Source organism: Notothenia rossii (assembly GCF_949606895.1).
Source record: "Notothenia rossii genome assembly, chromosome: 11".
NCBI lineage: Eukaryota > Metazoa > Chordata > Actinopteri > Perciformes > Nototheniidae > Notothenia > Notothenia rossii.
The window spans coordinates 9,023,409-9,045,935 of record NC_136910.1 but is presented as its reverse complement, the minus strand read 5'-3'; the positions used below and the strand labels follow the sequence as shown (position 1 = coordinate 9,045,935).

Genomic DNA, 22,527 nt, shown 5'->3' with positions numbered 1-22,527 from the left:
CTTTTCTTCAGCGGAGCTTTGGCGTTTGGAGGACGACATGGAGGGCGAAGATGAGCCCGAGCATGGGGGGTGCACCCAGGTTCGCCCTCGCTCCCAGTCGCCCTTTTCCCACTTCCGGGCGCGAGCTGCTTACCTCCGCAAGAGCGTCTCAGCGGACGACCACCTGGACATGGACGACGACTTCAGCCCCGCCCCCCCAGTGGAGGTCAAGCCGAGCCGTAGCAACAAGGGCAAGCTGAAGAGGAACTTCGTAAGTCCCTTTTTTCCTTCGTTTTGTGGCCGAAAGAATTACATTTTTTAATCCCAAAAAAAGAAAAATCATCTTCAATTTCCCACATCCCATACAAGGGTTCGTTCTCCACGCGTACACAATGCCCTCTGCTCTTTTGGTTGGATTGAAAGTGATTATTTAGAGCAGGGGTCACCAACCTTTTTTAGGATGAGAGCTACTTTCAATTTGGGGGTGGACCTCACATACTCTCCTGCACCCCCGGGAAGATTTTTTTTTTTTAAATGTTGAAGTGAAATGCATCAATCTGGTGCACTTTGAGCACAAAATGAATTTATGGATACAGCTCTCAGCACTCATATGAAAGGGAGCTGTATAATCCAAACATCTTTAGAATATGATCACAACCAATAACAAATCATTTAAACTTGTTTATTCTTATCTTATGTTACCTAGTTACAGTAGCGTTCTTTCTTTGCATTTATGCATATTTTACTAATCACTCCCCTTTTAAACCGGTTTTTTGTTTTTGTTTACTGTCCTATAGTACACATTGCAATGATTTCTTACTTTATTGCTGCGTGCTCCTCCGTGGCGAAGACGGCTTGCATTAAAAAATTATAATAAACATATTTGCAAAGTGGGGGGACACAAACGGGATTTCAAAAAGTGGGGGGGACATGTCCCCCCTGTCCCCAGTGGAAATTACACCATGCGTGCGTCAAGTACAATAAATATATAGCAAGTTGCAACACACACACAGTAAAGCCCCTCATGTGCTGTATAGGCTGACAGGACTAGGCTGTTCAATGGGGCTGATGTGTTGTGTAGATTCTGCCAGAAGGAACATCACGGTCAAACTCCTGAAAGTGTGCGGTGAGGTGCCGCTCCACATTGCTTTTTCCCCCGACGGCAACGCTGGTCCCGCAAATCAAGCAAGAACGTGATTGGTCGATATTCATTGTGGAGGGGGGGGGGGGGGAGGAGGAGTGTTATAGATATAGAGTTGTAGTAAGTAAATAGAGTTCGCTATGATTGAGGTTTCGTTTATGCATAGGGTAGATTCTTTTAATCACATTTCCTTTTTTGTTTTGTGTATCTATTTTTTACATCTTGGATTTGCTTTGCGAGTTATTTTTAGAACATTCCCCTGCGGGCGACTCACGTTTCCCCTGCGGGCGACTCACGTTGCCCCTGCGGGCGACTCACGTTGCCCCTGCGGGCGACTAAGTGCCCGCGGGCACCGTGTTGGCTACCCCTGCTTTAGAGGTTGCTACAGCTTTTATGGTCATTTTAGTCGAAAGTGACACCATTTTTCTTTCTTTCTACAATCATTTGCCATCATGCAGTCATTCACAGCAGCCTTCAAATGAATACAGCATGTCTCTCTCTCTCATATCTGTCCGGTTTCCCTTTATATTCTCTCCTACCCCCCCCCGTTATCTTCAGGATGTTTTAATATCCCTGAAACAAATGGTATGACATGACTTTTATCACCCAATTATAAAGTTTCAACAATTATAGCAACGTGATCACTTTGGCAAACTTTCTCCAAAGGTGCTTTCTGGTTTCCTGTTTTCTAAACAGTTTTGACCCCGACCTAGTTCTCCTGATTTCATCTGATTGCACGAGAATCAATTGCCCCACTTATGATTGTTACTTATATTAAAACATTGAAGAATTGTTGTTATAACTCCAGTGGATCTTTTGGGGGGGCAGTGATGCCAGACTTGGGCAGCAGGCTGGCTGAAGATGCATTAAAGATTAAAGAGCTCTATATTGTCCCCTGGTCACTGGAGCAGGTAACTGGAGACCTCATTACCAGCCTCAACTTTGTAATTGATTCTCCGGTGTCACCGCTGCAACAGGACACCGGCACAGTGAGGGGATAGTCTGGGGGGAAAAGTTTGTATCTATAGCAAAGTGCTGGATGGGGATGCTGTCTGAAATGTAGCTGTAAATATATTGCACTGTGTTTGAGATGTTATGTTGAGAAACAAGCAGTTGAAAGACTTTGGATTTCATCTGGAATTGGTGTTGGAGATTGAAAGGAGTTACCATTCATCATCAGCACTTTGTGGGTCAGACCTGAGGATCCGTCACTAAACTGAAAAGATAGGAACTCTTCGTCACACTTGTGTTGGTGCGATGGGGACAGCACTGGACCTGATGACCTGCCGCGTGTGTTTTGGGGTGAGAAGACATCTTTTCCTGTATTCCTGTTGTAGAAAAAGCATTGTTTCTGTGGTGCAAGACAACCAGCAGTTACCTCTCTTACACAATATGACACATTTGGTAAATGCTTTGCAGCGTACCTTTTCTGCAGCCCAGCAGGGACAGCCATTTCACCAGCCAGCCAGGAAAGCTGACAGAAATAAAAACATATCAACGGGTCATCAAAAAGATGGATTATATACTCTGAGGTAGCTGTGTTCAGCTTTCTTTACCCTCAACGGCGTATTCTTTCAATTCAACCCCACCTATCGGCGACAAGTGTCATCTTTCAGGCACTATTTAGACTTTTTTTCCACCATAGGAAAGATTGAATTTATGCTGCCTGTCGTCTCTTTTGTTCTTTCTTTTTGCAAAAGCAGCTTTGTTGTTTGTGAATGCAAGGAAAATACTTTCAGTTTGACCTATTGTTGATCTTTTTATTCACCTTTTACGAGCAATACAGGGACAAAATCAACGGTTATGGCTCGATGAATTTAACTCTGGAGGTCGACACAGCAGAGCAACAGTGCGTCAATATCAGGACGATGATGCAGCAGAAATCATAATGAGATACACTGAAGGGTGTGTGTGAGAGAAAGACAAAGAGAGGATCAACCCACATGTTTGTAACACTGCCAAACTATGCATTATGCTGATAGTGCATTTTCTAATCTCAAAGTTTCATCTCGTCCCCAGCCTGAAGGTCACTCCTCTCTCGCTATTAATAGCATTAAAGCATTTGTGATCCGTGGAACTGCTTTATCTGGCAAATACAACACCAGCTAATCCTACATACTCAAACAAGGGTGTGTGTATGTACGGTGTGTGTGTGTATGGATGTATGTAACTATATTGAGCCAGTATTGTCTCCTGTTGTGACACTGTACACGATGCTTCCTGCAGAACAGCTGGAGTTTGTCGCCTAATAACATAATGCAGTTTTACTCGAGTCTCACCTCATTTCTCAGTGTTAGTTTGATATCTGGGCACTGATCTGAAGTCAACTTCATACTCAGATGGTGATAAATAACACCTGAAGGAGGTACATTTGAAAAAAAGACTTCTTCCAGGGACAGAGCTTGTAGTCACAAATCCCAGTGAGCTTTTTCCGTCTCAAATGTACGATAAAAAACATTGTGAGTTTATTGCACTCATCAACAATGTTTGAATCTCTTGACATAATGCAGCTTAATCAGTTTGGATTCATTTAATATGAGTGTCCACAACTGTGAAATCTGTTTACCTCCATAAATATGGTGTGTGTGTTATTTATGTATCACTGTGTGTTACGCAGCTGGGGCCGAGTAAGCACATAATCAAAGTGCGGAGCGTATCGTCCTGTTGATTGAAAAGCTGTAAGTACAAAACACTTTGCTGATTCGCAGCCCGTCTGACACACACTGTTTGCGAGATGACTCACAAAGTTTTTATTATAGGAAACAAGGGGAGTCAATGTTCCTCCAATTTCCTCTTTTTAAAAACAAGGGAATGGAAATAGTTGTTTATCTCCAGCTCGGATTTACTCAGAAACCAACAGGAAACACACAGGATGAATTTCAAACAGGTCATGTACATGGATACACACACACACACACACACACACACACACACACACACACACACACACACACACACACACACACACACACACACACACACACACACACACACACACACACACACACACACACACACACACACACACACACACACACACACACACACACACACACACATACACACATACACACATACACACACACACACACACGCAGGGCTCTGTAATCAGCACTGGCAGGACACTCAGTGGTACCCAGTGCCTCTGATGAAGCGGATGATATTCAGCATGTTGCTTTGGTCAAAGGGACTCAAGGTCTACTGGATTGGTTTAAGAGTCACCATTGCCTGTTGCTATGCCCCTGTTTGACGTCTGCTGTCAGGAAACAGGCACACTGTGTTCTGCTCAGGCACAATCATACATAAGCATGCACATCACACAAGCCAGAGGACATCCTGCGTGAAAAACACATGTATTGAAATTGGCGAGGTTTGAATGGAGATAATAGGAAGCGATACACTCTGCCATCTTATCTGTAATAGCAGAACACTTGCCTTTCTGGCAGAATTCATTCCCTTGAGGTATGCACTGCATGGACCTATATAAAGATCTCTATGAGCAGACACTACAGGATCTATTGTGCCTGTATGAAGAATGAAGTTGATCCTTTAGTTGTCTGGTGCATTTGAAAGCAAGAGAGGAGCATTATTACAGTTTGAAATGGGCTCTGTGTCGACAGCAGTTATGTTGTTTCTTTCCCATCTGTTTCATCAAGTGTTGCGCTACAGCCTAAACCTCTTTGGATGCAATGTGTTGTTTCTGCAATGAATCATGGGGCTTTATATTAGCTGTCACCGCCATCTGATGCGTCCTAAGATGGCACCCGAACCTCTTGTTACATCTCAAAAGATAAAGTCAGACAAAAAACAGAATAATAACTTAATGTTTCGTGCATATGTTTCAGCATTAGTGAGCTTTTCAGAGGGGGTTAGAAGGCGTGTGAGTTTCTGTTAAAGCTGGGCAATATGTCTATTTTTTTTTAAATGATATGAGAGAAGAATTGTCTTAGATTTTGGATATCTTAATATTGCACAAGTGTTGTCGTTTCCTGATGTTAAAGGCACAAATATTGTGATAGTGATTTTGTCTGATTGGTTAGTTGATTTGTAAACCGCTTTAAGATGTCCCGCCCCTCAGTCACGTACAATGTGTCGGAGCGCTAGCCAATAGAAACGCAAGTATTACACAGTGATGTCACCATGTTGAGTAAGTAAATAAAGGAGTCTAATCGAGGTGTTGGGGAGAGCAACTGCCTTTGGAGGAAACATTGATATTTGAGCCTGCAGACCATTGACATGCACACAAACCTATTTAACACACTACATAAAGGGGAAAACCCCATTAGAAAGTCTAAAACCCGCCAGGTCTTTTTTCGATTATATTTTAATTCGATTCAATTAATTTTATTATGATAATAAATGCTTCCTCTACAATATGTTTCCGCCTGCATGCATTAGGGATTATATAATGAAAAACGACCACTTAAAACTGTAGTCATACGGATACTGTGTGTGTGTGTGTGTGTGTGTGTGTGTGTGTGTGTGTGTGTGTGTGTGTGTGTGTGTGTGTGTGTGTGTGTGTGTGTGTGTGTGTGTGTGTGTGTGTGTGTGTGTGTGTGTGTGTGTGTGTGTGTGTGTGTGTGTGTGTGTGTGTGTGTGTGTGTGTGTGTGTGTGTGTGTGTGTGTGTGTGTGTGTGTGTGTGTGTGGTACAGTAGGTGAAGTGCCTTTGTGTGCGCAGCCACCTCATTTCCTGATTACAGTCATTAAAAAGGTTAAGTGGTTGTTGTTAGCGTCACACCAGTATAATGCCATGCTAAGAGGCTGTCGAGCCGTATCATGGAAATCTCATTGTTTTTGTACGGACACCAACAAGTGCACACTCTGACAGGTCCACCGAAAGGCCAGGGAGGACAGATGTTGAATGGAGCTCTGTCAGCAGCGTGAGAGATCCTCTTTTACCTCGGGTCGACCAACATCCAGTGTCCTCGATGGAAACAGGATGCCTCAAGGCCTTTGTAGCATTAGCGCAGTAATTACTGGGGTAATTAGCCTGATGATGTGGAGTCGGTGGAGGGCATGGTGATGGGAACCCCTCCAAGCTGTTTCAAGTCCTTTGATATCATCCTTTTACTGTATATCCCCATTTTTATTCTCATGTGTCTGTGTCCGCCCCATGCAGAACTCCCTCTTTCCTCATCTCAGTTTATATAATGAGAAGTGGAACAGCTGTTGTTGGCCCTGAATAGTCCTGTGGTCACTTAGCTAATCACTCACACATTTTAAGTACGCAAGTATCTCTTCTGACTTGGCAAACTGCTAATTTGAGTGATATTGTCATATTACTGTATATACTACTATCAAATCGCTATTCATTTCGCTGCTTCAGTGCAACGAAATAAGCTTCACATTTCTCTCGTAAAATAGGAATTCTGCTCATATTCAAAAGTGTTGGCATCCATCTTCCCAGCATTCTCTAGTTTACACATGTAGACAGTCCAAGGCTGTCCAGGATCTGCAGATGCGCTCGGCTTTATTGTGGATTTTCTCATTTACATTTAGCTTATTGTTATTTGTGCAGCACACAAATAAGCTTAACTAAATCCCAAACTGCCCGTACAGAAAATAACTCTCTTATAAGCACTGCGAAGAGGATTTAAAACAATGCCAGTACTGATGAATAATACCAGGGGAAAAGCTGTAGTTGCAATACAAACAGCCCATATGTGTTGTGAGGTCTGGTTATTATAGATAACAGATTATACAGTATATCCATCGTCGTGGAAAAAACAACGAAACGCAGTTGAAAGATTTGAAAGGCAATGCAAACCCACACACGCTGATTAGTCATCTACTCGTTTTGAAAAATAGGTGCTAATGATAAATATAGAGGTGTAAAACTGAGGAATCAGATTAAAAAACGCCTTCACAATACCCAGCAGACGCCTTATCAGCGAAAATAACTGAGAACACCTGTGGGAGTGTCCCACGGGTCCATATGTGCTTTAATAACAATGATACCAATATAATATCTGTGTGAAACTCACTTACCACCAGCAGTCCAGCCTTCAATCTGACAAGGTGTGGATAATATATATTCTACCCACGGATCTGTCACTCATTTGATTTGATAACTATACATTTACTCTATCCTGCAAGCTATGTTCATCCCACTACTCTCCACATGGTGGCAGCAGAACACCACGCATTACAAGTCCCGCCCTACAAACCCTCACCTCGCTCCTGTGTGTGTGAACTGTTACCTGGGTGGTGCTTGAGGTTTTCTCTCCGCTGACGCATTCATCCTGAGATGACTAACACACAGGCACCACGGCGGACAGTCATAACCATCGGGGCCAATGTTGGGCCTCCTAACATTCATTATCTGAGGAGACTTTTATTGGAACTCACAGCAGCGGGAAGAAACCAGGGGACTTGGCTACTTTGTGAAATTAAAACAGAGGTGTTTTTGTTTGCTAAGCATTCTTGTGATGAACTGCAGTGTGACAGTTAGGCTAGAACCCATACAGTCATGAAGTCTTAACTTCGAGTCTGCTTCATAGGCTTTTTGTGATTTCATGGAGGTTCTCTTGATGTTAACTGAATAAGAACACCAAAAATAGCGGTGAAAGCAAAAAAAAAATTACAATTATTTTGGTCTAGCTTGGAAATGCAAGGTTTTTCTACTCGGCTCAATAAATAATTCATCCCAGCTTACATCTCTCCTCTCCCTCTGTGCAGCTTTCCATATATTCCTCTTGTTTTCCCCTGTGTTTCTGAGAGCAACTTTGGTTTAATGGACGTGAGTTCGGTCGAGGAGGAGAACCACATTCTAACTATTTTACGTAACAACACGGAGAGAAATCCCACTCACTTCAATGTGCTTGTTCAGACCTCTTAGAGCTCTCTTTGACACACGTGCACGCACACACGCTCCCCTCGAAGAAAACAGACGGAGAATGGCATGGGAATGTTTTACTGCTGCCACTTTGGTTGCTGCTGGTAACCTGTGGAACAGTGTTCATTAACTATGCAGATCTGTCTCTCTTTCCCGTTTCTTTCCCCCTTCATTTATCCACCTTTTGCCTCTTTTTTCCCTTACAGTCTCGGCTGAGTTTTAGTGACACGGGAGCTCTTGCAAAGCATTTCTGTGGAGACAGTACACTAATAATGATGTATAATAATCTCCTCTCCACATTGACTGTTTCAACTAAGAAATCAGACTTCTTAACCGCGGGACATATTTAGAAGAGTGGAATTTCACGCTGTGCTCTCCAGCTTTGACTCTTCATTTCTATGAACAGGCTTGACTGCTCTGAATATGCGTGAAATGCACCGAAATTGACTCAAAGCCATCCAGGGTGTGTCTAGTCTTTCCGTGTCCCTCATCCTTTTCCACCCCTACAGCATTTAAAGCAGCAATGCTGTAGCTACTTGGCCGACTGACATTGGGTGAAAAACTCGATGACACCTTTAACGCTGAGCGACCCCAGCTAACTCTCCAGTTGTCGTCAGGTGATGATGACCTGGACGGAGGGAGCCTCTCACCTCAACACTTCCAGGTTTATGATTTATTCTCGCCCTGAAGGCTTCATGCAGGGTGTGAGGTGGCAGAGTCACTGTAGGAGAAGCCCATTTCAACTGTAGAGGACATTTTCCCCTTTGAAAGGTAACTTCTTTTTTAATCCAAGGAGAGGTTTTTAATACGACATTCCTGTTTCTATTTATAGATATGCTACTTCTGATGCTTTTATTCTTACTTTTGTGTACCTTACACACTTAGGCCTGAAATACAAACATGCCCAAACAGGACTTATTCACATATAAGGTGAGTTGTAAAGGCAGCGAGAGTGCTCCAATAGTGGTTTAATGCCTTGCTCAAGTACACCCCGCACTGTGCAAAAGGAGAAACAGCACATCTCCAGCTACCAATCCGAACTCTGTACTTGGTCCAACTGGGACTTGAACCGGCGTCCCTCTGGTTCCAAAGCCACGTTTTGACTTACTGCTGCTCCGAAAAACCCCAAAGACACCATATGTCGAATGGAAATATATGTATCAGCTTGAGATTTTTATATTTTTTCAAGGTTCTGATGAGGTGTTTTTTTAAACATGCCGTTTTCCTCGATACCCTTTCCACCCAGATTGATGGGAGGAATTGCAGCGTTGGTGTCTTCTGCGTGCTCCATAGCAGACTACATGGAGCACGCAGCCTCTCAGCAGCTGCTCCTCTGTTATGGTGATGGGGCTCTTGGCAAGCTTTTTTCCAAACAGAGGCTCACACGCTGGCTATATGAAGGCATTTCACATGCCTGGGAGCTCGCAGACTCAGACCCTCGGAGCCATTGGAGAGCACTCCACCCGTCTCTGTTAGGTTCTGTTCAGTCGAGCATCAGTAGATGATACCTGTCTGATGTTGTCTGGAACTTTGATCTTCTTTTACTCTTATAATAAAGTATCTCTGAGCTCTTACATCAGTGCTGAGTTCTCACATTGTAGAGTCCGTTTGCATCAATTGTACTAGGCTTCTTATAGAGCTATTGAATGACTCCTTAATAGTATGGTATGGTAGTAAGGAGTGGGCATAATGGAAGCAATTATATTTCACAATATTTTCTACCACATACTTTAATATCGAGGTTGTGATGATATTTTAGAGTTGACAATTGACCAGTGATTTCACAAAACATTTACAAAATGAGGATTTTGATAAACAACCATCTGTTATTAAAATGTAAAGACTAAGCGGGTAAATGCATTTAGGAAAACTGCTAGAAAGGTCTGGTATATTTAGAAAACAACATGATTGTACTTAAATACAGCCTTTAAAACCAGGAAAAGACAACACTTACACAGGGGGTCCGTGGGGTCCTAAAAAGTATTCAAAGTTGATAAATCAATTTAGCGAAAATGAAGGCTATTAAAAAGTATTAAACGGCATTTTCCAAGGTATTACATTTTGTAGCTTGTTTTCAATAAGTATATAAATGGTCCAAAGAGGTTGTACTCTACAGTCTGCCTGAATGTAATCATTGCGTAGGTGTGTAGTGTGATTCTGTGGAGTTTATTTATGGCATCCCGTTGGATTTGACGTCATCTGAACAGGACATCGCACGCTCTCTGACTGACTGCTGCGTGATAGGTCCGTTTGCGCCGGTTGTTAAACAACATCGTTATGGGGAAATGCAAGTTTGCGTCCAAATGGTTGGAAGATAAGGAGGAAGGACAATCAATACTGTATATCAGGGGTGTCAAACTCAAGGCCCGGGGGCCAAATCCGGCCCGCGACTTCATTTCATGCGGCCCCTCAAAAGCTTGCAAAGAATATAATATGTTTATTATACGGTTACATGCCGATTTACAGAAGCACGTTGCCCATAAACTACATATCCCACAATGCATCTCAATTTCGACTTTTTTCTCAGAATTAGATTTAAAAAAAAAAAATCATTTTGTAACATTCTCACTGAAGAGGCTTGCAATGATTTGCCCTAGACTTCTGCTTTCAGACGTAGTTAATTATGAAGTTATTACCCTATCCGATAATAATCCAATGCAGAGGAAATAATGTCGAATAGTACATTATTTTATATATATTAAATATTTATATACGTATTTTGATATATAGTCTTAAAGTTACTACCGGCCCGTTGAGTGCAACCATGATGCTAATGTGGCCCGCGAAGAAATTGAGTTTGACACCCCTGCTGTATATAGTCAATGTGAGGTAAAGTGTGTCGCCAATGTAACCGGTTAAAACTCAAAGTGGCGATGAGGTCTTAAAATGTGTGGAAAGGGTCTTAAAAAAGGTCTTAAAAGGAATTACATTTGACTTCAGGATTCCTGCACATACCCTGTTACAATATCCCAAATCTAAGACAATATATAATCTCATATAAGGTTATTGATTTAATATCGATATAATGCCCGTCCTTGTGGTAGTGTACCATAGATTGGAAATAATGCAACCAGGTCCAGTCTATACAAGCTATGAAATGTGCCCAACATAAAACACATGAACCCTATGATATGTATTGTTCTCCTGGCCTCAGTATAATCACACGATGCCCAATAACATGGTCACCGTCAAGAGAGAACGGTCACACCCTGGACCCATACATTTAGGAGAGATTTGTCTTTCTTCACATAAAAAGGAGTGCTATATTTAACCTTCGTACTTCAATGCTCCTGTCTGTTTCTGTCTCTCGTCGCGTTATCTCCATCTCAGTTGCTCTCTTTCCATTTGATTTGCCGTGCTTGTTCGAGGCCTTTTCTCTGTCCTTCTTATTCTCTCCGTCCTTTCCACATCATGTTTATTCACTTGAGTAATCACTGTTTTCTAAGTAAGCGAGACCCTCACACACACTATTGATCTTGCCTACCTCCTCACCTCTAATCTACCATCTCTCCTTCCTGCAGCTCTGTAATCTCTCCTTTACATCTTCCCTCTCACCTCTGTCCCCCCTCCCACACCCCCTTCACCTCTCAGCTCCTGCCCTTCTCTTACCATCTGCCCTTCCCCTCCCACCCTACCATCTCCCACCTCTATCTCCCCCTCTTTCTCCCTGCCCTCGCCTCCGCTGACCTGCCCTTAATTGCTCCGCTGCCGTTGCACCTACAGGATGGGAGCAGCTGTCAAACAGATCCCTGCCTGTTGAGGTTAACCTTAAGTGGGCCCGAGTCGGGGCCGGAGCCCGCGTTTTGAGTGGTTCTCAGGGTCTAGGGCCTCGGGCACAAAAGGAGGGCCAAAAGCATTTTCTTTGAGAGCACCAAATCTCCTGTCTCCTCTTCTCCCTCTCCCCGGGCCTCCCCTTCCTCCATCGCTAGGTCCCTCCATCCATCCCTCCCTCCCTCCCTTCCCTTCTACCCCCTCCAGACTCTCTGTCTGTGCTGACACCGCCTTTAATAAGGGGGAGCGGGGTGCACTGTTTATTTGTGTGGTGCGAGGTTAAAAACTTCCCCCTTAATTGACATTCCGGTAACACTTTCCAATAATGGGGCGAGCAATTTCCTTGAAATTGGTGTGTGTCCACCGCAAGGAAAAACACCGCTTCTAGCTTTCACTGACCCATGGATGATCTACACTTGTGTGTGTGTGTGTGTGTGTGTGTGTGTGGGTGTGTGTGTCAGCGTGAGAAATGCATGAATGGTCTTCCGTTGGCAATTGCAGATCGTTTGTGTGCGTGCAGGCATCGCACTCCGCCTCTCTGCTGCTAATGGTGTTTGTCAGTGTGTTCATTAATAAGGATGTTTTCGCTGTGTATTAATGCGTGCATACATGCATAAGTTGAAATTGCGCTTGCTTTGTTTACACGTCTGTAATTATCTTGTTTTCAGAGCTTTTGTTAGCCCAGTTATTGCTTGTATGCCCTATATTTCTGTACGCACTGAGGTGGACATAAATAAATAACTCAAATATTTTCATTTTCATTCATCCCACACACCAATGAGTGACAGTCGCACCACGTCAAAATGCTCGAACAAATCCACAGTAGAAAGCCTATTTTGCCCTCCGCTCAGTCAATGTCTGCCTGTGAGAAAGTATGCAAACACAAACATCTCCCTCTGCTGCAGACTGCATCCTTGGCCTAAACGCAGACCGCGGGATGGGACTTGTGGTGTAATGACGGTTGGTGTTAAACGTGTGTGTGTGCGAGGGAAAGAGAGAGCGTAAGAGACAGAGCGTGTGTCAATAAGTAGATGAGTAAGTGTGATAAATGCGTATGTAAGTATGAATGCGTGTGTGTGAGCGTGTGTGTGTGTCTGTGTGTGGCTGCAGGCAGACGCTGGCTGGTTCCTGGCCTTGTCATTCTGTCTCCCACACACTCTCTGATGTGGTTTGAGGCTGCGGCTTTCACTATGGAGGGGGATAGCCACCGCACACACTCACACTGTTCTCACATGTCTGTGGAAACACACATTGCGCACTGGTATGCAGTCACATTCTCAGAAATGCGGGCGCACACACACACACACACACACACACACACACACACACACACACACACACACACACACACACACACACACACACACTGCTCAAACCCTGAAGGATGTAACAACACAACAGCGGCTTGCCAAAGTGTCTGAATGGACGCCGTAGCGCACTCGTAGACTAACACACACACACAGCGCTAGACGCCATCCGTGGTGCTGGTGGGCTCCCACAATAAGCGGTTAGTTAAATAATATCAAAGACAGATGTTGGCTCTGGTCCCATCATACTTTGTGAGTGTGTGTTTGTGGTGTGTGTGTGATTGAGAAGGAGATATGCAGATCCTTGGGAACACATGTTTCCTTGGAAATTATTACATGTGTGTCACTCATTTGTGGATTACAAAATCTATGGAAAATACAGCTTGTTTTTAAGCATTTGGCTAAGCTAAATATGAATGGAAAAACACTATATTGTTGCTTTTGAACAATTTCTCTACTTCTGAAGATGACTTTTTAATAGATGCTTTGTAAGATATGAAGATAAGAGTAAAAATAAAATAAAGAAATGTTACCTTTCTTATTTACAAGGTCTTTATATAAATAAATAAATGCTTGTCCAATGTTTAACGCTGGAACTGTTATATAATCAGTAAGCAGGATCAGTCATTAAATAACTATCTTGAACCCTGCGTCACTATTTGTTTTAAACCCATGCAGCGAAAACAATTTTACTAATTTGGTATTCTTTAATACAGTAGTTTGTGTAAGAAGTTGCTTTTATTGAGCAGCTGGCAAACTGCCAAGGCATCAAACACACACACACACACACACACACACACACACACACACACACACACACACACACACGCACGCATGCACACACACAGACATACTGTAGAAACACCACTGTCTCTTGTGTGCTTGTACACACAAACCATATAAATGTTATTTCTCTCTCTCTCTCACACACACACACACACACACACACACACACACACACACACACACACACACACACACACACACACACACACACACACACACACACACACACACACACACACACACACACACACAGATACTGACCCCCTGGTTGCACTGTGAATTGGACATTTTGACACATATGTTTACATTAACCTATATAAATATCTTTGTTGAATAAATGTGAGTCCATATCCCCATACCGGTATAATATGCTATGTGTCATGGACAGTGAGAGTGAAGGGGGCTTCATACAAGTCAACAGTACAGTACAGTAGAGAGGCACAGTACAGTGTCTCTCAGTATTTCTTGCTTCTGTTTGTCATCACTCAATCATCCAAAAATCTTTGGATAACTTAAAGTGGAATTTAAACATTTACTGGTCTTTACTGAAGTTGACATCTGACAAATATTTTTGATGGAAGTTAGCAAACCACGGACTCCCTCGAATAAAAGCAATATCTTTTTTTGTACTGTATTTGCAGAAAATAGGATCTTCGGTAAACAAACCTTTATGACATTTTACAAGTTTTGTTAATCAGCATAAACTCCACATTTTACGCCACTTTTATGAATATTATGTATAAACGTAACTTTATAAGCTATAAACAAACGTTAGTGCGGATGCGTGACTTCATGTCAAAACCGCTAAGCTAAAGGCGGCGAATGGCGTTTATTAGTCTCATTTATCATTTGTTAGCGGCCACCATTAGTTTGACACATAAAAGAAGCTTCGGTCATTCACCAGTGTGGTATTTATGGAGGTATTTTATGTCGTAAAAACAAAAACGTTAAACATTTTCAGCTTGTGTTACCCACAGATATTATTTCAGGCGCTTAACCAAACACACATTAAAAAAACAGTTGACTTTAAAGTGCACCTATGCTATTTCTAGGCAATAGCATAGGTATCAGATATATACAAATATATAAAAAACATGTCTATGAAGTGTTTGCTCAAAATACCAAACAGATCACCCATTCTAGCCATGCCTCATATCCCTCTATTTCACTTCCTGTTTCAAAAGTGCTGATTTTGGGTATAAAACTTTAAAAAAATAAAGAAATTGATAAAAAATAAAAAGGAGGGGTCTGAGCTCATGCGGGACTCGGCAGCTACTGTCTAAACTAAATACTGCCGTGATGAAACGCCATATCATGGATTATCAAGGATTATCTCTGAAACAGTATGGAGCTCAAAGGCTTTCTCTCTTGCCGGTTATACCACAAGGTGAGTTCCTTTTTATTTCCTGCTTCTTCACACACATGCTCTCCAGTACAGGTTAGCTCTGAGTGTTAGCGATGCTAATGTAAACACCGACCATATTACGTCCAAAACAGTCGGGCATTGTTTCTGATTGCAACTTTCTGATAGTGCCGGGGGTCCAGATTTCCGATATTAGGTCATATCAGACGCGAATCTGGATCAGCTCCGTTGTAGCCCCGTTTTTAGAGATTTGGGTACGGATGAAAAGAGAGAGGGTTTTATTTTCTGACTCTGTGTGAGTTCCCCGACACATTCTTTATGTATAAAAGACATCAAAAAGTGCATTTTGCATGATAGGTCCCCTTTAAGACAAGGTAACCAGCAGTGGTAAAATGCTAACTTATATTCATTACAACTCATTCCTGCACCGCTCATTTAGCATTTCGCAACTCCTGCTGCTTTACTGGGTGTGTAACAGACTCTAGTTTTTATGGGAGCTTGTTTATCGTGACATTCTTCAGCCCCCCCCACCTCACCTCACCTCTGTAAGGTGATTCTCACTCATCAACAACAACCGCTGCCAATCCCAAAGCAGTTTGTATCTCTTAGAGGGCTCTTGAGGGGCCCTGCCGTCCCTCATTTTCTGCCAGCCTGTCTCTTTAAGGTGGTGTTTGTTTATGCCTCGGCTCGGCTCAGTGAGACCTGTGCAGGCTCAGTGCTGGGCTCCTTTCATAGGGGCTCCATTTTGTTCTTAATAAAATGGCACTCAGTGGCCGGGGGACTGGCAGGCACCCAGCTCCCTGGGAAACCAAAGAATGCCGGCCTTCATTTAGCGACAAACAGCTCTTGCCTGAGGAGGCTATTTCTCCGCTCCTCAATGCTCCTGCTGCTGCTGAGGACTGTGTGTGTGTGTGTGTGTGTGTGTGTGTGTGTGTGTGTGTGTGTGTGTGTGTGTGTGTGTGTGTGGGGGGGGGTGTGTGTGTGTGTGTGTGTGTGTGTGTGTGTGTGTGTGTGTGTGTGTGTGTGTGTGTGTGTGTGTGTGTGTGTGTGTGTGTGTGTGTGTGTGTGTGTGTGTGTGTGTGTGTGTGTGTGTGTGTGTGTGTGTGTGTGTGTGTGTGTGTGTGTGTGTGTGTGTGTGTGTGTGTGTGTGTGTGTGTGTGTGTGTGTGTGTGTGTGTGTGTGTGTGTGTGTGTGTGTGTGTGTGTGTGTGTGTGACACTGTGGAATGGGGCCACGGTTGAAGGAGTCAGGTATGGCTGCTCCTCACATAGCTTCCCTCTTGTTGACGTTTGCTCGCACCATTCTGTCTTTTCAACTCGCTGTCTCTCTCCGTCTGCGTCCCTGTCTTGGTCGCCCCACTTGAAAACATGCAGCACCACTTCTCCTCTCTCTCTCTCTCTCTCCCTCTCACTCGCCCTCGCTCTCTCCATCACTCGCTGTGAATGGTGGGAACAGAGCAGCCATTAAGATGCATATTTAGAAGGACTTACCCCCCTCTCCTCCTCCTCCTCCTCCCATCTCTCGTACACTCACATAACACACACATACACATACTGTAAGTCACTAAGAGTGCCTGTCACCAGGGACACACGCATCATTACACACACACACACACACACACACACACACACACACACACACACACACACACACACACACACACACACACACACACACACACACACACACACACACACACACACACACACACACACACACACACTGAGGCAGACTTGTTGGAAAGCTGCTTGTTATTGGCTGTATGAGCTCAGGCAGGACTTTTCCCTAACTTGCCGTCCACTTCGGCCCTTCATTGCTCCTTTCTTCATTTTCTTAAGATTTGTACAGTTTTTATTGACAGGACAGATGGGGGATTTGATGAATTGCCAGTAGGAATACCTGTGGTTCCTGTGACAAAGTTGTTATCAACACTGTATGGTTATGCTTAGACCAAAAGAGAAAAAGTGAGAGGTGACAACGCAATTTGCGTCATCCAGAGATTTTATAACCAAGAAGACGGAAAGCAGACACCCGGCAAAAATCAGTTTGACACCAAACTAGAAGAAATACCCTTAGCGACAGTTGCAGAGAAAAATATTAGGGATAGAAAATTAAGAAGGAAGAAAGGAGAGTGATGGGTGAATTTGACAGATCTGAAGTCTGCTATCCTAATCCCTATAATAGTTTAAGCTCCCCATAGATATCAGGACAGGAACAACTCTAACCCTACCCCACACCTTATGTCACAGACTGAAAACCCACCTGTATCTTGGACAATACAATCCGAAAAGAAACAATGCTTGCGTTCTGAATTTGTATCCTCATGGTTCATTTCTCTAATTGTAAGTGGTTGAATGTAATGAAAGTAATAAGATACAGAAAATGCTGACATTTCATCATTTAGTCCCCGAAATAAACGGTTAAAAGGAAAATAGTGAAGCAGAATGTTGAGGACAAAGACAAAGACGCAGACTGACACATAAAGAAACAACACAAAGACAGTAGGGAACATCACATCAGCGAGAGTGAGGTGGAGATGATGAAAGAGGCCATGATAGACACATGTGAAACCCGAAGAGTAGAAGCAGATTGACAGCGAGGAACAGAGGAGACGAGGACAGAGGAGCCGTGAGGGAGGGGACGACTGTGGAGCTTTGTTTTGTCTGTCGTCTCCTTCTAATGCGACACATATGAGCGGCCTCGGAAACAATGAGTCACCCCAGAACGCCGCCGCTATCGGGCCCCGAACAGGCTCTCTGCGCGGGATGATTATGTCGGTGCTTTTCATTTTAGCCACCGACATGTCCCCTGTGTGCTTCCTGTTACATGGACAGCCGAACACCACAGAATGAGGGTATTCTGTATTATTCCTTTTTGGTGAGGGTGTATTTTTCTAGAACAGGTAAACGTCAACAAAGAACGCGCATTGACCCACAAATCTCTCTAATTATTGGGTAAGCTGCATTGTTCTGCGGCGTCGCCATAGTAGAGATATACTCCGGTCATGACCTCATCTCACGGGACAGTGTGTGTGTGTGTGGCTGAAGGTGCAGAGAGGTGGAGTGCTCACAGTGACAGCCACTGATGTATAGATGGGCAGGTGGGAGTTGGACAAATAGGGATGTACTTGCCATTGTATGGAGTTGTCTGTTCTCTCCTCCTTCAGCTGCTGCACTCTTTCATTACCAAGCATTTCAAAACAAAGCCTCTCACTCTCCCTTATTGTCCCGCATGCACATACCAACACACACAGTCAATCCCTGTCAACTTTTCACTCCTCTCCCCCAAACGTGGTGTTTTTGTCCTTCAGAACGCCAGACTGATTGACAGTAGACGCCCTGTGTATTTTTTGTATGTAAGACTGACACATTTGTTTCAGCTACGGCTGCAGTATTAATGAAAAAAATCACAATACGGAGTAGTGCTCTATCAAAAAAATGTCAGTAAGCACAAACATCAACAAATCATTCCGAATTGGCCGTGCCTACAAACGGTATTCTACAGACTTTATTTTAAATCTTTGTTTGGTTGACATCCTCCTAAAACAGTTTAATATACTTTTCAATAATAATGCGAATAAAGTTAAAACAAATGATAATTTCCTCTAATATCGCCAATCCTATCGTAATGACACGTGCAGTCGAAATGATTGCAATACATTTTTTTTCAAATAATCCCCTACTGTTAACCCTTCGTGTTAGCCGCAGCTAACCGTCATCGCTGTGATTGATTGGCAGGCCGAGCTGCTTGTACAGCCGGTTCTGTTGGAAGGTGAAGCAATCAGAGCGAGTCGCAGCGCACTGGCGGTGGCCTTTTTTTTCTTTTTTCCATGTGGCCAATTAGAGGGGAGATTTCCCAACAGATTGCCGCAGCTCCGTCTGTGTCTGGGTCTGTGCTTTGGTTTGATCCCATGAAATTACCTTGAAACAATAGGCCGAAGCCATCAGCCTCTCTCTGCTCTCTGTCACTTCTCTTTGTCCCTCCACTTCTGTTCCGATGCAACCCTTCTTTCCCTCTCTCTGTTTTCTCATCATCTTCACTTGTACCTCTCTCTTTTTGCAGCCACGTTCCTGTCTTCAACCATTTTTCTGATCATACTTTAATCTCCCCTTTACCCTCCTTATCTCTATTCCTCAAGATCAACCTCTATTTTTGTGAATGGAGTGTTTGGAGGGAGATGTATTAAAGTAACATTTTGTTATTGAGTGTATCGGCCAAAGCTTGCTTCAAAAAACAAAAACACTGTGTCGTGTCTTCACCGAACAATGTAATGTTATTGATTATAGTTTTGTTGCTAACTTAGGCAAGATTTAACAGAAAATAGTGAGTATTTTGCTCAAACAGGTGCTTTTTCTCCCCGAGATATTTGTATTGGATTTTATTCAGACATGCCAATTCCAGCAGTTGCACTACCTGACAATATGTCTGTATTAGAGAAAACAAAGAAAGAAAATAATGTGATGTTTCAATATATTGGCTTGTTTGGGGACACAAGGAGGAAAAGTTGTAACTGCAGTAATTACATTTAATAAGTAAAGTAAAATAAAGCCTACTTTTTTAGCCATTGAATTTGAAACAAGCCTCAAGTACTGGGCACATTTCAAACCATTTCTAGACTTCTGTCTCTGGAATTTTCATTCACAACCTTTTTATTTTCTTTTACGAGAAATACTCTGTAGGGTTGCTAGGCAATCGTTCATTTAGTCCGCAGACAGCATGCAGGTCAAGAGGCCAGATGGATGAGTGGAGTAAACAAGAGAAAGAGAACAGGCAGAGGAGGAAGTGAGGGGACGAGAGCAAGGAGAGGTTAGGATAAAAATGAGGGAGGATATGGAGAGGATGAAGAGAAGAGGAAAGAGGGATTTGTGTTGTGAAATGAACGATGGCGCGGGATGAATCGGGGTGGTCCATGTGAGCATGTAAGCCTCAGAGAATTAAACGCTATAACAGAATGTTGAGATGTTGTCAAATATCAGATAGAAATCGTTATTTTGGAGTTGGTTCTCTCTACAGTTGGCATCTCACAAACTCTCCACGCAATGGAAAACCTTTCAATTTAGGTGCTTAACGTCTACTGATGATTGATTTGGTGGTGAGCCATCGAGTGTAGCCGTAGACAAAATAAACAAGATTATTTTTAGCCCAAATCTTCAAAGGTTTATTTGGTTCCAGTAAACGATTGCATTGGTGGCATCTGAGGGGAAAGAGAACATTTAGGACAACGCATTGATTTGTGTTGCTGTAGAACAGACTGCTATAAAAGAGTGTGTTTGAGGTTGTAGCCAGTCAACTCATTTCCATTAAGAATATCAAATCCATCCTACAGTGTTAAAGGTTACCTCGGTGTGTTATTGCTTGAAACGAGTGGTTTTTTTCGGGGTTGCGTGCTGAAAAGTTTGAGAAACACTCATCTAGATGATGGATTGGCTGGTAAACTCTTTTCCCCCTGATGACTTTGTGAGTTGTTGAATTCCACTGGTTTATTGCAGATTTTCGGCACGGAAGCCAAGCCTTTAAAGCCGCACTAATGACCTAACACGCATGTACGTTTATGCTGGACACAACACACACACACACACCTGTATTTACTTACGCACACTTTCTCTTTTCTCTGAATGCACACCCACACATGTCCTCATTATATTTGCTTCACACCAATGCTACCAAACCACGCGCTTCCCCATCAAAGGAGTTCCTACACACAAACACATTAAACACACGCACATTCTCTCCCACCCCTTATCTTTATTTTTGCCAAGGGCTTTCATAGAAGATCAGAGTAGCAGCAGATACCTGCATCCATTAAGGCTTTGCAGTCACTCAACAGCCGTATTGTGATCCTGGAGAGCAGGCAAGGGGACACGCTTGTCGCTCAGTGGCAGCCTAAGGGACCGCTGCGTCCGTCTTGACAGATCTCTCTCCCCTAATGCCCCCCACGAGAGGCCTACCTGCCCCCTCGGTGACTGATGCACAGAGGGGGACAAGAGGGACATTGGAAAGATCGTATCATAAATGTTAGATACTCATGTACTCTGTAAGGGTATCCTTCTGGCTTAGTGTGTGTTCTTGTGTGACGTGCAAGTGGAACCACTCTTTTGTTGACGCCTCATTCAGTTTGGCCCCTTGTGAAACAGTCAACGTTAGTTTGTTTTATCATTTCCCTGTCATGATAAATAAGATAGTTGGCAAGATTTTGAGGGTTTCCCACATTATTTTAATAGTAGAGGAATCTTGCCTCACCTGAAATAAAGAGCAACTCTTGCAACTCTATTACAAATGTCATTGGGTTTATACTGTAAGGCTTCTGAGGAGGCTAGCACTGAGGTAAATCACACAGCCAAAGTGAAAATCATGCTGAATAAGTGATAATATTCTTTCTGGGTTTTAGGGATGTCATTGGTGAAGATTAAGCTGCAGTTGGGGACCTTATTAAAAATAACTTTTTTCACTATATCCTGACAGTAATGCTCAAGACAGATCATCTGTTAAGATAATTCAGGTCCTGTCCCCATTAACATACTCCTGGTGGCGTTTGCAAGATTAACTGCGCCCAAAGAAAACAATCAATCATAGCCCAGGAGTGTCTAACACAGTGTCAATCATTACTTTCTTTTTAGACAACTATATTCTGTTTCTACAAACCTATTCCTCACCTCAAATGGATCAGAAACGCACTGTTTTGCAATATATTGAGTTTGAACGAAAAATGTTAGCCAAAGCCCAGCTCTGACCTCCTGCAGGAATGCAAAACAATAAATAACATTTATTTATTTATTTTGCCTATAGTTTTATCTGAGTTGCCTAGTAATAATTGACACTGCATTGGATAGTTGGCCTCGGCTTTAAATGTTGGCTTTAATTAGGGCGCAGTTGACATTTTAACCAAATATGATGGAAAGATGGTTTTAAACAAAGTAGCCATTTATTAAAATGGTGGCATCTGATAATGCCACACAAGCTACTGAAGTTGGTTGTTTTTGCTGCAGGTCATAGTTATTGATATTTGACACTTGTTGAATAGTGCAACAATATTTATTTTAAAGGTATTTGTCAAATTTGCTCATGTTCTATCCAACATGCATTTTTTGATACCTTTATAGGTAAGTCGGAAAACTCTTTCTGGTTCCTTTGGTCGTTGTACTGTACCCAGGAGAACAATTGCATGATGAATCCCTATAAACAGAGTGTGTCTACAGTAATGAGGTAGGCTAGACAGACACGTTTCCAATGCACCTCACTGCTCCCTGCCACAAGTCAGAGCCCCCCCCCCCTGATATTTTCTGTAGCGGTTCAATGACAATACAACCGGACGCAACACCAACCTGAACAAAAAGAATAGGTGAAG

The 22,527-nt window shown here is 43.0% G+C and overlaps 1 protein-coding gene across 2 annotated transcripts in view; it reads left to right on the top strand.

The window, feature by feature from the left end:
* The window catches only part of ankfn1b (ankyrin repeat and fibronectin type III domain containing 1b), a 137,741-nt gene that overhangs the window by 37,878 nt on the left and 77,336 nt on the right, over nt 1-22,527 (top strand). For both annotated transcript variants that reach the window (XM_079659061.1, XM_079659060.1), the window contains one exon: nt 12-250. In XM_079659061.1, the coding sequence (XP_079515187.1) occupies nt 12-250 (239 nt within the window). The remainder of the gene's footprint in view (nt 1-11; nt 251-22,527) is intronic.